General features: G+C 36.5%; 2 protein-coding genes and 1 pseudogene across 2 annotated transcripts; 2 read left to right on the top strand and 1 right to left on the bottom strand.

Annotated features, from left to right (window-relative positions):
* Window positions 1-251: 251 nt before the first annotated feature.
* On the top strand, window positions 252-1275 carry LOC120136272 (protein LITTLE ZIPPER 3-like). The gene is made up of 2 exons (XM_039152360.1): window positions 252-741; window positions 824-1275. The coding sequence occupies exons 1-2, from the start codon at window positions 674-676 to the stop codon at window positions 1038-1040; spliced, it is 285 nt and encodes a 94-aa protein (XP_039008291.1). The 5' UTR covers window positions 252-673; the 3' UTR covers window positions 1041-1275.
* Window positions 1276-2666: 1391 nt separating this feature from the next.
* LOC120135926 lies at window positions 2667-14170 on the top strand (annotated as a pseudogene).
* A 2527-nt stretch (window positions 14171-16697) lies between these two features.
* Window positions 16698-18639, bottom strand: LOC120136271 (AT-hook motif nuclear-localized protein 22-like). The gene has a single exon (XM_039152359.1). It carries the CDS (start codon window positions 18261-18263, stop codon window positions 17376-17378), a length of 888 nt encoding a protein of 295 aa, XP_039008290.1. The 5' UTR covers window positions 18264-18639; the 3' UTR covers window positions 16698-17375.
* Between the last annotated feature and the right edge of the window lie 271 nt (window positions 18640-18910).

The raw sequence follows: 18910 nt of genomic DNA, 5'->3' as shown, positions 1-18910 counted from the left end.
ACTTTTCCTTTTCTTTCTTTTTTTACTCGTAAATATCAATCAAATATTCTAATAACAACAACAGAGAGGTAATCTTATTGATTTAGGGTTAAACATCAATAATATTTTTTTTAAAAGTAATCATACCCAATTGATAAGAGTCAAGTTAATCTTCTACTGCAATGATAACGTCGACAACTTGTACCGAATCGTTTGAATACAGCGAATCACACACATCGAAATCTGGGTATGCATGGTGAACTGAAGGAGAAAGTTCTAAAATTCAAAAAAGTGAAGGAAGATGGAGAAGGAATAGTCATTTTCTGTGTGCCCAACACTCTTTGCATCAAGTCTTTCACATACTCGATCATATTTATTAATAATAGTGCTGCCACTCCATAAAGACAACGCAGAAGAAAGAAACCCTTGCATTCTTTCTTCCATTGCTGCTCCTAAGTAATCATGAGTCTTTGTGCCATCATTACTATCAAAAGCCTCTCTCTCTCTCTCTCTATTTCCTTTTTCATTTTTGTTTTCAGATGAAAATACAATTTCCCAGCTATATAATTCTTGTGTTTTCACCCCAGTTGGTGCACACACAACAATCATCTCTTCCTATTCCTAGCTCTCTCTTTTATCCAAGTTTTTTCATAGAACAAAAGTTTCTCTTTTTTTCCCGTTTCGATCTTAAAACATGTGGGTTAACTCTTCTGAACGTGTGTGCAAGCCACGACATAATGTTCGTGTTCGAAGACTCGACAGGTTAATTAAAGATTCCTCGTCTTTTTCGTTGTTCTGTTGTCCGTGTCTGGTTTGTAACAAGGACGCTGTGTTGTATGTACAGGTTGAGAAGATTAAGGAAAGGAGAGGGGACAAAGAAGACGGTGGTCAGCATTAAAACAGATATGCAAACGAAGAACTTGAAACTATACGTGGAGAATCAAATCATCATAGAAGAAAACGAGAGGCTGAGAAAGAAAGCATTTTTCCTTCACCAGGAGAACCAAACACTATTGGCTCAGCTACAAAAGAAGTTGTCTAATACCCAGAATCAGATCTGAGAACCATGAAAATACCACCTTTAATTTATACATACAGAGAAAGAGAGAGGAAGAATTAGAGGGGGAGATGTTTCTTTGGTTATTTGTTGTTTATCTTTGATTTTGGAGCTTTAATGGGTATATGAATGATGGTGTACAACATAGAGTTTAGCAGCTGTATGTATGTTATTTTTACGTCTTTAATTTGTTGGGCACTCTTGAATGAATAATTAAATGTATGGATACTTTTTGTGTAGATTTATTTAATTCGATTATTCTAAGAATAAGAAATAATATAATATGAGGTGATTATAAGGTATTATACGTTCAGAATTTTCTTAACTTAATAACAATGTAAGTACATTTTACAGATATAATTATTCAAATCTAATATTTTTAAGGACAATGATCTTTTATTTTATCTCTGGGGTCATTTAATGAGTTGATATAATCATTTTATTAGTTTGATAGTAAATAATTATCCTATATAGTGTCGGTTTCCTTACTTTAGGCAGGGGAAGGGCCAACCAATGAGCTTGATATTTCATGTTTATGTTATGAAATAAACTTTAAAGATTTAGTCCTAAGTACTTTATTAACAGAGCATATTGATTACAATTAATGGATATATAGTAGTATCCGAGACATATAAAAGTTGTTCCAAGCCCATTGACAAGTAAGCCTAGCAAATACATGGGCAATGGGCTTAGGTCTTTCGTTTTTTTAAATTAATCATTGATATCTGATTTATTAGTCGATTAATTCAGATCGAGTACTACAGAGGCGAGAGCGACCCTCCTAACTCAGTTTGCTTCATTCGCAAACGTCAGGATTCGAATCCTGACTTTGTTTAAGGAACTTAATGTCTCATCCCACTAGACCAACTGATTGTTGATTAAGTCTTTTGTTCTTTAAATAGGCTGTCAATAGACTCAAAGAGCTTTGCATTAAAAGTCAAGGTAAAACCTTGAAAAAGAACCACTAAAAACAAGGGGAAAAAATTTGCATTAAGCATGAATTTCCAGCATTAAGCCCGGGACCTAACAAATGTATTCCAGTAGCCCCATGGCTCTACTAGTGTATTAAAAAATATTCGACCTGTAATATCCAACTTATCAATCTGTCGATGCATACAAAAACTCATATATTTTCTGAAAAAATAAAAAATTATGAGTTGGATATTTGAGCTTAAGTAATTTTTTTAATTATTGATAACATATATCTTTATAGATGTAGCTTCTTAAACTCAAAATCTCTATAGAAAATAATATTATCTTTAATTATTAAGACTATTTGATAAGTTTTATCAAGTTTTAAATTTAATTTTAAATATATATATATATATATATATATATATATAGGGTTAGGATTCATTTACACAATGTAAAACTCTTTAGTTTTACACAGATTTAAGATCGTTGCATGAATGAAAATAGATAGTTGAGATTGACTCATTATTTATTTTTTTCAATGAATATCTTCTCATTTTCTACTGTTAATCTTAATTATCTATTTTTACTCATCAAACGATTTTAAATCTATAAAAAAACTAAAATAGATTCATATTGTTTAACAAAATACTATTCTTTATATATAGAGAGAGAAAGAAACTCGTTAACCAAAGTTATTCAAAGTAAAAACGAAATCATGAAACCACATGCGGGTGACTTTGGTTGCAATGAAGTAACCAAGAATAATTGGTGCAACGAAAATACACGCGGCCTCGATATTATTATTTGGAGTATCAGAAACATACGAGTTTGATGAAGTGCTTACGGAATTTGCCTCTCAAAAACGTGTCTACGAAGTTGTTGCTAAGCCTGTTGTGGAGGTCTGTCTCATTTCAAATGTTTTCCCTAAATCATTTTTGTCATTAGCCTTAACGAGCAAGAAGTGCTTATATGGATATAGCTTATTTAATCTTACAAGTTACAAGACATTTTATCCATGTTGCTTGGGTTTCTGGCTTTCTGCAGAGTGTTCTGGATGGTTATAATGGTACAGTTATGGCGTATGGCCAGACTGGAACTGGCAAAACTTTTACTTTTGGACAATTGGGTGAGGAAGATACCTCCGCTCGTGGAATAATGGTCCGCTCAATGGAGGAAATTTTAGCTAATGTTTCTCCAGAAACAGATTCTATGTTTCTTATGAATTTTATTCTATAAATGGTTGATGCCTCAATTCTACCAATTGATTGAGTGTAATTTCTTTGATGGCATCATGTATGTTTAATTGTGCTATTTTGTAGAAAATGCTTCTTGTTCCCTTAAGTTTATGTGCTGTCTGACATTTTTATTAAACTTTAAGTTGCTATTCCTTTTGAGCTCCTGCATTCTTGGTAAGAACTTTTACTAGTTTATTTTAATGTTTCCTTGTAGCTTTACATGGAGACCATCCAGGATCTCCTTGATCCAGCGAATGATAATATTTCCATTGTGGAAGATCCCAGAACTGGAGACGTTTCATTGCCAGGGGCAACTCATGTAGAAATCAGGGATGATCAGAGTGTTTTGGAGCTATTGAAGTTAGGGGAAGCTCATCGAATTGCTGCAAATACGAAGTTGAATACTGAATCTTCCCGCAGTCATGCTATTTTGATGGTGACTAAATTTTTGTTAGCTACCTTTAGTCGTTTATGCTGTTGTCCTTTTTGTGAAATAATATATATTCAACCATGTTAGTGCAGGTACATATTAAGAGGTCAGTCTTAGGAGAAGAAGTTTCCATTCCAACAGACAAGTCTTCTCCAAAGCCTCTTGTCCGGAAAAGCAAACTGGTTTTGATAGATTTGGCAGGCTCAGAGCGCGTCCAAAAGTCAGGTGCATTCCATGGCCTTTTTTGCTCTCCAGTGTCAAGACAAATGCACACTGCATGTTAGGGAGCATTTTTTTTCACCACCTAAAATTTGTTCGCATTGCATCTCATGTCTTGGGCAACTAAATTTTTATTTCCCATAATACCTTTATAAAGCTTTATACTTTCTCAAATGCTGGTGCTGGGTTTACTTATGAGTTCAATCCCGATGGTAGATGATGAGTTCCATTCATTTCGTTTTTGGCAGGAAGCGAGGGTCACATGTTGGAGGAAGCTAAGTGTATTAACTTGTCACTGAGTACTTTGGGAAAGTGTATTAATGCTTTAGCTGAGAATAGTGCTCATGTGCCCATTCGTGATTCAAAACTTACGAGGCTGCTCAGAGATTCATTTGGAGGTAAGTTGTCTTTTATGTCATTTAAGTGAGCATGTGCTTGGGCTTAATTTTAACCTCACTAAAAGCTTTTTTGGGGAAGATGTTTACGATCTATTCTTTTATTTTGGATTTTTTATATCTAGCTAGTTGGTAAGTTTCTCGGAGTTATTATGGGATGGATTCTTTGTATCACAGGAACTGCCCGAACCTCATTAATTGTGACCATCGTTTCCTCCCCATGACATCGAGGAGAGACTGCAAGTACGATATTGTTTGGCCAAAGGGTGAGTTCTTATATCAAAAAGCTCTCAAATTATACTATACCTTTACTATATTTAATATCTGCTATTAAACAACACACTGATTATAAAGTGAAGGCACTTGGCTTTCTTTCTTGATCAACTATCACAATTTCATTTCATAGAATTTTATCTTTTCATTTCGTCATGTCTCGTGTAACAATGTTTCTAATATATCTGGAAGGAATATGCTTTTAATGGTATTTTGCTAACTCCATGTCATACAGGCAATGAAGGTGGAAAATATGTTGAAAATAAAGGAAGAGTTTGATTATAAAAGTTTGGCTAGAAAGTTTGAAATACAGACGGACAAGCTAATTGCAGAAAATGAAAGGCAACAGAAAGCTTTTGATGATGAAGTTGAAAGAATAAACTTAGAAGCCGAAAACTGCGTCTCTGAGGCTGAGAGAAATTTCAGACGCCTTAGAGGTTAGTTATCCTCTCAGATTGGTGATTCTTTAACCTCATGGTTTTCTATTTTCAATTATTCCTGAACACATTACTTGCCTGAGAGTATTGATGTTGAACATCTCGCGTGCTCCGTTTACAGAAGAAACGGCTGAAGTGCCAGATGGAATATATGGAATCAGTTAAGATACCGGAGGAAAAGATGATAGAAAATCAACGGAAGCGTGGGTGTGATGGCTTAATGAAGGATAAATGTAATGGAGAGGTACTACGCATTGAAAACCATATATGTTTCATGTTAAGTTCATCATGTGACTTCATGGCTAGCCAGTTGGTACTCTCTTTCAATGCATTATGACATTATGCAGTTTCTTTTCAATAACATCATCAAGGAATTGTGCACATTTTCCCAACCTGGCCATTACATTTTTACTTGTGTTTAAGTTTCACTTTAGATACTAGTAGCATGCCCAATGTTGAGCCATGTCTTTTCCAATTTTCTGGGGTATGTAGCTTAAAGTTTCATCCATCAGTCAGATTTTTGTCTCGTATTTTGTCTGATTATCTCTAAAAGAAATTTTCATACAACTTCAAAGTTTTTTCTTTTTGATGAGTTTATTGGAAAAGTGATTAATTGAATTTATCTTATTATGTCCTGTCAATATCTGAAATACATATTTATCTCTTGTTGTGGACTCATTTGGCTGGCATTCAGTGTAGTGGTAGAAGACTGTTTTTGATATTGGTGTACAAATATTAGTTGCATGATGATGAAAGCATAATGGTCTTTGTATGAAATGGGTACATCTGACTTTGGGCCATCTAGTGTTTCTCTTTAATTAACATATTTTCTCTTCATCGTAATTTTCAGGGGCCTGGTTCCTCAATTGCCGAGGACATTGCTGAAGTGAAAAAACTGCTAGAGAAAGAAACTCATACGAGAAAGGAAGCTGAAAAGGAGGTTGATAAACTTAAGAGTCAATTAGGGCAGTGCACAGATGCAGGGGTATACTTCTTATGCGAATAACAAATAAATTTATATGAAGTTATGAACTTCTATTAATACTGGCTATATGAGGAATAATTTCGTGTTTTAGGCAGGTGTAGATGCTGAAATCTTAAAGCTCCAGATAGCTCTGGAGATGAGGTTCTTCAAAAAAGGAAGCTTGAAGAAGAAATTGTAGTACTACGAAGTCAGATGTTACAACTGACTTTTGAAGCTGACCAGGTATTTGATTCATAGCCGTTAAGCTTTCTTTTCTTGCCATTGTTGAATTCTCTTTCTTAATAAGTGACACTCCGATGTTTGTAATTCAAACTTGTAGAGTATTTGAGCTTTCCATGGTTGACATCTCTTATCAACATTATGGTCCATTATCTGGTCACAATGTCAAAAATGGGATCTTATAAAAAAGAGCTCCCTATACTTGTACAAATTTACCGCTTATATTGAACTTAGCTTAGAAAGACTGAAGCGTGCATCTGTTTGATGGTTTTTTCCCTTCACGTGCTAGTGTATTTACTATTATCTGTGAGACTTAGGGGCTGTTTGTTTGGCTCTGAATGGAATCATTCAGTGCTGCATGCTGAATCGTTCAGCATTCAGCGCGTTTGTTTCTCACTTTTGAATGATTCAGTGCTGACTGATTCAGCAAAACAATGCTGAATGATTCAACACAGAAGTACATTCTAAATGATTCAGAGCTATTATCAAACAACATGTCACATTCAGAGCTAATTCACACAGAGCCTCTGAATCATTCAACATTTGAATCATTCAGCACTTAATCATTATGAAGTAAACAAACAGCCCCTTAGCATTCTTGTCCATCCTTGGCATTCAAACTCAAGCATACATATATGCTGATCTCATTTTTTATTTTACATATATAGATGAGAAGGTGTCTTTCAAGAAGTGTACCTGGAAATGCTTATTCTGGTTTAGACAATGTCTCAAGTTAGTGATAATGGACATAAGAAACCAGTTTCTGCATTGTTCGATCAAGGTGATAAAATGTCCACCCCCCCACTCTGATATCACGTAAAGGGTTTTTTGTCCATGAATTTCTTATTGCTTTTTATCAATTTACCAGTTGGAGTGCAAAAGGTCTTGGATTTGCTTAAGTCAGAAGATGCAAATGTACGCATTCATGCTGTAAAGGTAGTGGCCAACCTAGCAGCGGAAGGTGAGCAAAAGATTTGGCTTCTCATTTCATTACTTGAAGTGTCTTGTCTTTTGGAAAAATTGCTAGTAGACCTTGCGTGTTATTTGCTTATACTTGTATTAAGGAGTGCTTTTGGGTATAAAATAATGAAATGTGAGCAATAAAATCAGTATTGGACCATTTTGTGCACCTTGTTTGTTGCTTTAGCAACTTATGTTGGTTGGCCAAGCTAAGTTCCCACCCCTTTTGGTATGAAGAGGTTTCTTCTTTACCCCTGTTATAAAAAGATAAATCTTTCAAAGAAATCCAGTTATTGTGAGTAATGAGGTGCACTTTCCATTTACTTTTCAGGAGCAAACTAGGAAAGGATTATTGAAGCCAGTGGTCTTACTTCCTTGCTAACGCTTCTAAGAAGCTACGAGGATGAAACTGTTCTCAGAGTAGCAGCTGGTGCAATTGCCAATCTCGCAATGAACGGTAAAATATTTCTATAAATATCCTTATCATTTTTAGTACATAAGTCTTATCATTCTGACTACATTGGTTTACTGTTTCCTTTTACGCAAAGCAGAAGCCAATCAAGAACTGATAATGCTTCAAGGGGGAATCAGTTTATTGTCTATTACAGCATCTGATGCCGAGGATCCCCAGACTCTACGCATGGTTGCTGGAGCTATAGATAACCTGTGTGGGAATGGTATCTTACTTTATCCTTGTACCACCTCTTTTACTTGTAAGCTTTTGGTTCTTACGTTATAGGGTTTTATTATCCCATCTTCAGTATAATGTGAATTGCTATTTTTATATAATTCATCTCCCCGGGTATGTCGCACCTTTGGCTTTTCCATTTAGGCTTCTGGGATAAATTCTCGTAATTCTTGTGGTTGCTGTTGAACTTAAATCTGCCTTTGGTTATGTCTGAATTATGCCGTTCTTTCTTCTTCACACATGCTCATGCTTCTTCCAGATAAACTGCAAGCAATGCTGAGGTCTCAAGGTGGAATTAAGGCATTGCTGGGAATGGTGAGATGCGGACATCCAGATGTTCTTTCCCAAGTTGCACGTGGAATTGCCAACTTTGCAAAATGTGAATCCCGTGCATCTAGTAATGGTAAGTCTTCGATCTGTTGCATGCCATTGTTGATTGTCGACTGCTGTGAAGTTTTAGTTATCTTTCTCCATAGCTGTGTAATTTCTTTCAAAACGCCTGTAATTTAGCTTGATAACAACTGGCACGAAATGATCTCAACATAGCTCTTGTGCTACTTTAGGTATAAGAAGTGGGAAATTGTTGGGGAAATCGGGTTATTTCACACACGAACGTAGTTTCAAAATTGACCTAAAATGTCAAGATCAAAACCACCAAAGGTTGCACAGCGGATAAATCTGTCAAACTATTGAATATTGAAACACAATGGAAAAACCGAATAAAAAACAATAAGGAGAGAACACACCAAATTTACGAGGTTCGATGAGAATATCGTCTACTCATCGGGTACCACATCGGATGATAACTTCACTATATCGCCAATATTACAACAAATGAAATTCTTTAGAATTCCCAAAGTGGGAGAATGAAAAATACAAGAAGAAGACATAACTTGTTTTGGGATGATTTCTAATGAAATACTTAGACCTATTTATAGTTGAGTTTTAAGGACTAAACTTATAAATAACCTAATATTTTAGGGATTAAACATGAAAATAAGTTGTCCACCTACCAAAGAATTTTCCAATGTGTACAAGTTAGCCACCAAATATGAAATTCCCATGTTCAAAATTTGGCCACCAACCAAGATGAAATTTCCAACTTGCCAACTTAATTTCAAGCCAAATCTAACAAATCTCCACCTTGGCTTGAAATTACCAAGCCTACTCAACTTCTTCAAATCCCCAAATTTTTAGTGCATCTAATTGCGCTCACAAGTGCCACACACCCGAAGGTGTTCATACTTTCAGGATGTTAATCAAGTTCAAAAAATGATTGAACTTGATTACTGTTACCACCTTGGTCATCATATCTTCAGGATTTTTTGATGTCGCAATTTTCTGAAGTAGAATCTTTCCTTCTTCAAAGATCTCCCGCACAAAGTGATACCTCACGTTGATATGCTTAATCCTTGAATGGTAGACTTGATTTTTCGCTAAGTGAATAGCGCTATGATTGTCACAATAGAGACTAATGTGACTTTGAAGTTTGAACAACTCCCAAGTCTTCCATCAACATGTTAAGCCAAATTGCTTCCTTTACAGCCTCTAAAACTGCCATGTATTCTGCCTCTGTAGTAGACAAGGCCACCGTAGATTGCAATGTAGACTTCCAACTTACTGGGGCTTTAGCAAGAGTAAACAAATACCCAGTAGTTGATCGACGCTTATCCAAATCACCAGCATAATCGGAATCAACATATCCAACCACACACTGACCAAGTGCTTCATCCTGTTCAAAAACTAAACCAACATCCACGGTTTGTTGGAGATACCGTAGAATCCATTTCACAGCTTGCCAATGTCCTTCTCCAGGATCATGCATGAACCTGCTCACAACTCCAACTGCTTGTGAAATGTCAGGACACGTACACACCATTGCATACATCAAGCTCCCAACTGCATTAGCATATGAAACTTTTGCCATATACTCTCGTTCTTCGTTAGTTTTAGGAGATAATTGAGAATTAAGTTTCAAATGAGAAGCCAGTGGGATACTTATATGTTTGGTATTTTTATTCATGCCAAAACATTGTAATACTTTTATCAGATATTGCTTTTGTGTTAAACAAAGCTTCAATCTCTGTCTATCTCTGCTTATCTCCATACCAAGAATCTTCTTGGCTTCACCTAGATCTTTCATCTCAAACTCTTGATTCAACTGAGCCTTTAATTTGTCTATCTCCTTTTGACTCTTCGAAGCGATCAACATATCGTCAACGTACAAGAGAAGATAAATGAAAGATCCATCTTTGAGCTTTTGCAAATACACACAATGATCATATTTGCTTCTAGTGTACTTTTGCCTCCTCATAAAGCTATCAAATCGCTTGTACCACTGCCTCGGAGATTGCTTCAATCCATATAGCGATTTGTTCAGCTTACAAACCCATTTCTTACGACCACCATCTTTGTATCCTTCTGGTTGAGTCATATAGATCTCCTCTTCTAAATCACCGTGCAAGAAAGCCGTCTTTACATCAAGTTGAGCTAGCTCCAAATTCAACTGTGCTACCAAGACCAACAATATTCTAATGGAGGAATGCTTCACAACAGGGGAAAAATATTTCATTGTAGTCGATTCCCTCCTTTTGAGCGTAGCCTTTAGCTACCAACCGTGCCTTGTAGCGAACATCTTTCTTGCTATGAGATCCATCTTTCTTTGCAAATACCCACTTGCATCCAATTGCTCTTTTACCTTTCGGTAATTGAGCAAGTTTCCAAGTGTTGTTCTTTTGGAGAGATTGCATTTCTTCATCCATGAAAATTTTCCACTTATCACTTTCCAAGTTTTGTATTACTTCTTGGTAAGTGATAGGGATATCATCATCAACAACTGGAAGAGTATAGGCAACCATATCAACAAATCGAGCAGGTCTACGAATTTCTCTCATTGGCCTTGTAATTGCAAGTGGTTCTGGTGTCTCCAATGGTTCTTGGGTTTGAACCTCTTCATCTTATGATTCTTCTATTTGAGTTGAAGAATCAGTTGCATCAACTTCTGGGATCATCGTCTGCTGAAACTCCACCTGTTTTGGAGTATACTCCACCTACTGCGGAGTACTACTTGTCTGGACAGCTTCATTTGTTACCTTCTTTACTAGGGCAGATTCATCAAAGGTAACATCTCTGCTATAAATTATTTTCTTGGTGTCTAAACACCAAAGGCAGAATCCCTTCACTCCATGGGTGATTCCCATAAAGAGAGCCTTCTTTATTCTCGGATCAAGCTTGGATTCCTTCACTTGATAATAAGCAGTGGATCCAAATACATGTAAGGAATCATAATCAGTAGCAGGTTTTCCAGACCAAACCTCAAATGGTGTTTTTCCTCCTATCGCTGATGACGACAGACGATTGATGAGATGTCCAACATATGTCACAACCTCAGCCCAAAATGCATTGCCTAACCCATCATTAGACAACATACATCGAACTTTCTCCAATAATGTTCGATTCATACGCTCTGTCACCCCATTCTGTTGTGGTGTATTTCTAATAGTGAAGTGTCGAACAATATCATACTCATGGAAAACGTCAAAGAATGGGTCACTTTTATATTCCCCTCCATTGTCCATCCTAAGACGTTTGATATTTCTACCAGTCTGGTTCTCAATCATATTTTTCCATTTCAGGAAAATTCGAAGAACTTCATCTTTAGACTTCATCGGATACACCCAAACTCTTCTGGAAAAGTCATATACAAAAGTTACAAAATAATGGTTTCCTCCCAAAGACGATGTCTTTGAAGGACCCCATACATCTGAGTGAATATAATCCACAATACCTTTTGTATTATGTATAGTGGTGCCAAACTTCACTCTCTTCTGCTTTCCCAGAATACAATGCTCGCAAAAGTTCAATTTGCAAGCCTTTGTACCTTTAACAATCATTTCTTTGCCAGAATTTGCAAGGATTTTCCTCCAGAGCATGTCCCAACCGCATATGCCACAACTGGGTTGCGTCCAAATCATCACATCCGGAAGCTGCTGCAACTGCTCCAATAATTGTACTACCTTGATAGTAATACAAATTATTTTTCCTGATGCCCTTCATCATCACAAGTGCGCCATATGTGACTTTTAAAACTCCATCTCTCATAGTTATTGCTGAGCCTTTGGATTCTAAGGCTCCCAATGAGATGAGATTTTTCTTCAAACTGGGCACGTATCGGACATCCGTCAGAACTCTGGTTGATCCATCTTGATTCTTCAATCGAATTGAACCTATCCCAACAGTTTTACAGGCATTGTCATTGCCCATATAAACAAATCCTGCATTTAGTTCTACTAAATCGGAGAACCACTCCCGATTAGGGGACATATGATAGGTGTAACCGAATCTAATATCCATTCATCTGAATGGAATGTTGTTGATGAAGCAACCAATGATATATCAGAGTCATTTACATCATGCTCTGCAACACATGCATCTGGAGCAACTTTTCCTTTCTTCTTCAGCTTCGGACAATCTTTCTTCCAATGGCCTTTCTCATGACAAAAGGCACATTCATCTTTTCCTAGTCTGGACTTCGACTTTGATCTCCCTCTCCACTTTGGCTTTTGACTTTTTGAGCGACCTCTTGCCACCATGGCCTCCGCTGCTTCGTACTTGCTCTCCTTCTTGGTTTTTTTCCTGAGCTCATAACTATACAAAGCAGCAGTTACATCTTTAAGGGTAACATTATCCTTACCATGAAGTAACGTTGTCTCAAGGTGCTCAAATTCATCTGGAAGAGATGACAACAACATCAAGGCCAAATCTTCATCTTTGAAGGTTTCATCCATGCCCAATAAGTCTGCCACTAGCTCATTGAACGCAGTGATGTGTTCATTCATACTGGTGCCTGGTTGATAATCAAATCTGAATAATATTTTCTTTATGTGGAGACGATTCTGAGAGTTATTCTTTAGGAATTTTTCTTCCAATGCTTTCCACATCTTACTTGCAGAAATCTCGTTCTTGTACCCATACTTCTGCTCCCTAGAAAGACCAGATCGAATCGTGCTGCACACCAAACGATTGATTGTTCCCCATTCTTTCTCCTCCATAGATTCGGGTTTTTCTTCCTCAATGGCGATGTCTAGGCCTTGTTGGATAAAAACGTCTAACACTTCGCCTTGCCACATGCCAAAATGACCAGATCTATTGAAAAACTCACCGAGAAATTTGCATTTGACATCCTCCTCCTCACTGGTCCGGATGAAGAGCTTGATGTCTCAACTGATCCGTATTTTGGCATTTTAATTTCAACGAACAATATTCAATAGCACGAACTGTATCTTTTCAGCAACGGAACCACCAGGATAACCTCAACCGAAGCTCTGATGCCAATTGTTGGGGAAATCGGGTTATTTCCCACACGAACGTAGTTTCAAAATTGACCTAAAATGTCATGATCAAAACCACCAAAGGTTGCACAACGGATAAACCTGTCAAACTATTGAATGTTGAAACACAATGAAAAAACCGAATAAAAAACAATAAAGGAGAGAACACACCAAATTTACGAGGTTTGACGAGAATATCGTCTACTCCTCGGGCACCACACCGGATGATAACTTCACTATATCACTAATATTACAACAAATGGAATTCTTTATAATTCCTAAAGTGGGAGAATGAAAAATACAAGAGGAAGAGAGAACTTGTTTTGGGATGATTTCTAATGAAATACTTAGACCTATTTATAGTTGAGTTTTAAGGACTAAACTTATAAATAACCTAATATTTTAGGGATTAAACATGAAAAATAAGTTGGCCACCTACCAAAGAATTTTCCAATGTATACAAGTTAGCCACCAAATATGAAATTCCCATGTTCAAAATTTGGCCACCAACTAAGATGAAATTTCTAATAAGTTGGCCACCAATCAAGATGAAATTTCTAATAAGTTGGCCACCAACCAAGATGAAATTTCCAACTTACCAACTTAATTTCAAGCCAAATCTAACAGAAATCACTTCTTATTGATGAAGCTGCACTTCCATGGATTGTGCAAAATGCTACCAACGATGCTGCACCTATTAGGTGACACATTGAGCTCGCACTGTGTCATTTGGCACAGCATGGTAAGTTGAATTCTCCATCAACAAAAATTCAGTGAAGCGTCGAACACATTACGGATTCCCTGAAGGACCTTTATTTTTCAACTTTTTTGAAATTTCAGAAGTAAATGCAAAGGACATAATAAATGGAGGTGCCCTCTGGGAGCTGGTTCGCATAACAAGGGACTGTTCTCGAGAGGACATCAGAAGTCTTGCTCGCCGAACACTGAATTCAAGCCCCGTATTTCGAGCTGAAATGAGGCGGTTAAGGATAGAGTTGTGATTGAGGTAAAGTTTGGGATATTTTGTAACATGTTCTAAAAGTGATGCTAGGAAAGAAAACATATCTCGCCACTGTATAGTCTACGAGGTTGAGAGATTAATGTAATATTCTCAGCGCTGAGAGAGCATCCACAGGAAAAATATACGGTGGTTTGTAAAATTATTTATTTATTTCTAGGCTATTCGTTGAAGTTCCTTCAGGTGAAAAGGTCGGGGTGACAAAAAATTTTGCTGGCTGTTAAGTCAAATTTTCATTTTGTTGAAGGGTGAACTCATTGATTATGTGTTTTAGAATTAAACTACTCGTTATTCATTCTTTATTTTCCCTCTCTAGCTTCGCCAAATGCAGTAAACTGAGTTGGGCAAATGATTTACAACACCAAGAGGAGGCGCCGGAGTCTTAGTGCCAGCGCTATTCCACATTAAGTCCGATGAACTAGTAGATTATCAGGCCACATAATCCGATGGGGGTGAAAACGATACACTAGTTGATTTGTCTTAGTGAGGAATGGCCTCTGGCACTGATTAGTGAGAGTCTAGTGATAGTAAGATACTAAGATCCCTTCACAATTGAAACCTAATGAAAGATCAAGGCAAGAACCCTTCACAATTGAGAGCTAATGAAAGATCAAAGCAAGAACCATTGGTGGGTTAAGTTTACGGAAGCAAGGGAGAGGGAAATCTGTAGGAAGATAGGAGGGGTTTAGAGGAAAGACTGCGGACCTTTTAGTCTCTCAATTTCATAATTGGGTAAATTGGTTAACCATAGTCAATTTGATAAGCAGACAATTAAGGATGATTGGTTATAATATTAATATTTTTCATGGATTATATTAAACCTTAATTGATATGATAATGAATTTAATATTTAATATTTTTGTATTATATTATTTTAATTTTATTTTAAAATGTTTAATATATATTTTATAAACGTTAAGAGTTAAACTTATAAACTATGAAGTAAATTTAAAATTTTGATTTACTCTAATAATAAAAAATTATGGCAGAAGGGTCACATTTACCCTGTAATAGACCAAATTTATCATTTTCGCCCCTATCGTATTTTTGCATCAATTTAGCACTCGAAGTTGCTCAATTACATCGTTCTATACTTTATCCCTCACTTAAAACCCTAAACTGAGGATTTTAAGTTAGAGATCAAGGTTTAGGGTTTAGATGTTGTGGGGTTATGGTTTAGGGTTTTAAGTTAGGGGTAGGGTATAAAATGATTCAATTAAACAACTTCAAGGGTTAAATTGACGTGAAAATACGATAAGGGTGAAAATGATAAATTGAGTCTACTACAAGAGTAAAGGTGACCCATTTGCCAAAAATTATCAAACTCAATGGTGGAAAGACCCTTACTGAGGTAGGGAGTAACATATCTTGATTTGAATCTCGTCCAATAGTAGGCAACAAAGATAAAAAAAAGAAATCAAAGTGTTCAATGTTGAATTCGTAGATTTTGTGATATTTTTCGATTGAATGGACATCAAATTTGTGTTTAGGAGAACGAAATGTGTTTGATGAAAATTTCTGGAGTCATCGGTTATCAACGATTATGATTAAAATGGCGGTTGGTTCTATAGTCGATCGCCACAAAAGTGACCGGCATCTAGGTTGATTAAGACAATGGGATAGGAAATGAGAGATAGAAAAAAATGAAAAATGACTTTTATATTTGAATTTAAAAGTTAAAACATTGTTGTTTTGAATATAAATTTAATTCTTTTTATGTATTTAAAATAACTTCATTTTGATATAAATTATCATATCATCCCATCATTTTTAAAATCAGTGACAAAATTTGTAATTTATCTTGTTTCTTAATCCACGTCCATTTTGGATAATATACTTGTTATTGAAAATATCTCATAATTGAGAAATTTTAAAAGATAATCCAACTCTTGAATAGATTTATAGTCCAAAAATTATGTAATAAAAATTTATAAAAAAGCTCGCGGACAATGTTGGGACAAACTTTCATGTACAATGAGATTATAGGCATACATACATACATATATATATATATATATATATATATAGTATCAGACCGGTAAGGATGGAGGCTGTTAATTGATAAGTCTAGAATGTGGCAATTATATATGCTTTGCTCTTTCAGTTTCACTTCATGAGATGGCTACCAGAAAAGGAAATGGAAAAGGGAAAAACAAAGGAATCTTAACATTTTACATAGTAATAATTCTTGAAGTGTGTTGTACTTCAAGGAATCAAAGGATCCATGTTAATCATGAGGAACCTCATACACAAAATATACATGAATCTTGTGAATAGGTTAGAAATAACAGCTTTTCCTTCATATAAATCAAAAATAAATTTTATTAGGTTAATGTTTTCAAAAGAAATGAAATGAAAGAAAGAAATTTAGGGTTTATTTTCATTGTGAGAACCACCTAAAAGAGGATTTGCATGCTATGCATGTACTGCTAAGGAGGATCAATGAAAATTAAGAGAAACTAATTATAAAGGAAACTTTTTTGAGACATCGATGAGTTTAAAACCTTAAAATATAAACCCTAAAATTTTACTATGGATGAACCATAAAAAAAAACTGAACTTACCTCCTCTAATTGATTCAATCCATGTCATCTTACACGTATAATGGCAGTGACAGTTTTTATTTTTCCCGAGAAAGATGAAACCTTAACGCATGAGGATCAGATTCAGAGCCAGTTTGTAGTGCTTGTTACTGGTGTTGTTGTGGTTTGCTTTGCTTGGCATTTTTACATGGGAATTATACAAGGAAATGGAAATGGTTGCCTCGGAAAGGAGCTTTCTTCTTTATCTTGCAGAGCAGCGCACGTGTAACCGAACAGGCTGATTCCACAATGAAACCTATAGCATTATCAAAGCAAGAAAAAAAAAACATACAGCGAAAGACAACAAAACACTAAGCCCATAACCTCCCATTCCCATCTCCCTTGCTTTTCTTCCAACATAGAGAAATGACTTGCACGCTTCTTGTCCTTCTTAATCATTTAAGCTACTATAATGAGCACGGCTGAGTAAAAGGCTACCTTTTTATGAAAATACAACTGGAAAAAAACCCACACCAGGGAGAAATATTCCAGGAAATTTGTACATATCCTTCTACAAATCAAAGCCATGATGATCAAACTTAAAACATCAAACTATTTTATAAAAAAGGAAGAGGAATAAACTAACAAGAAGTGAAAAATGAAAATGAAGGAAGAGAAAAAGAAAGGAAGGCAGGGAATTTTCTGTGTTTTTATTAATAAGGTGGATGACCTGTGCCCCAGTAGGCATCGGCTGGCATTTGGATTGAATTTAGAAGATTTGGTGGCAATCCTTGAGCAAAAGATCCATTGGGATCTTGCAATAGTTGCTGTTGTTGTTGTTGTTGTTGAGTAGCCATGGTTCCCGGTGACCCTAAGGTTCCGCTACCGGGAATCGGGGGCTCCACTGATTTTTCTTCTTCTTCTTCCAATGGAAGCCTTTCATACGCCGCATTACCAAAAGAAGCTGCCATAACCAACACCGGACCCGAAGCAATAAGTGGTCCCACCGCGGTTCCTCCTACTACTTGACCTTGACCGCCAGCTAAATATATGGCCAATTTCGATGCAGCCGCCGGTGCCGGAGGAGGCAAAAACGACCCAGAAAGTGATAAAATTTCGAACCTTCCTTGTAAATTCACGACTGCACCAGGAGCTCCGGGTTGCCTCAAGGTTACATTCATTACGGTTCCGCCCCCGCTCAAAATGCAAACCCCTCTTTGTTTTCGCCTGGCGAAAGTCGAAACACTTTCCATAATATCACAGCCGGTGGCGATTTCCATAACGTGGGACCGGAGAGCATTGGCGCTATCTCGGGTTATGATGATCGGTGGCTTAGGCTTGGTCTTGGAACCAGCAGGCCTGCCGCGCGGTCTTCTCGTGTTTTCGCCTTCGGATAAGGCTAACTCTTTCCCTCCTCCCGTGTCAGTCGTGGTGGTGGTGGCTGTTTCTTCTCGATCTCGTTTCTGGCCACGATTTTGCTCGTCTTTGGAATTTTGCTGCTGCTGTTGGTGGTGGTGTTGAAATTGATGGTGGGGGTTTAGATGAAGATCTCTAGCGAGTAAAGGAGGGAGGTGACGACCATGAGCTGTTATTGGATCCATTTTTGCTCTTCCCCTTCAAAATTCAAACCTAATATCATCAACAATCATCTACGAAGTAGAAGAATCAACTGAATTCTGATAGATCAGAAGAGAAAAAAGACTATAAAGTTGCTATTTTTGTTTGCAGACTGCTTTGAATATCTACAGGTTTCAGCAAAAAAAGGGAAAGAGAAGTGGTTTGAAGTATTTGCCACCAAATTTTAAGCTGAATCAAGCTTATCTATCTTCTATCCACTCTTCCATGTGAGTTTAGATGATACGTTATTCATTGGTAATTCATGGAAGTGAGCTGCTTCTCCTGTAAGAAGATAGGTTTTGGTTAAGGGTTTGGAAGGAAGAGAAAAGGGTAGAGGGAGAGGTGGTTTATGGGTTTAGATCTGGGGCGTACTTGGATTGTTTTTGTGATCTTGGGGTGTAGTCAAATGTGTTGTTGGGTTAGGGTTAGATGATCAAAGGCTTGGACGGTGTGGTGGCCGGTGGGGTATAAGATCACTGTTCGATCGAACCGAATCATGTCATTCAAAATTTTGAATTAACGAATTATATTTTGTAACTTAAATTTTTTTGAAAATTTTTTAAAGTTAAATCGAGTTTATGAAATTATTTTTAAGTTATTCAAATTTAATTATGAATATTTATAATATTAT

This window comes from Hibiscus syriacus, unplaced genomic scaffold (genome assembly GCF_006381635.1).
Source record: "Hibiscus syriacus cultivar Baekdansim isolate YM2019G1 unplaced genomic scaffold, ASM638163v2 tig00110621_pilon, whole genome shotgun sequence".
Classification (NCBI taxonomy): domain Eukaryota; kingdom Viridiplantae; phylum Streptophyta; class Magnoliopsida; order Malvales; family Malvaceae; genus Hibiscus; species Hibiscus syriacus.
The sequence above is the reverse complement of the archived record's forward strand: the minus strand, read 5'-3'. Positions and strand labels throughout refer to the sequence as shown.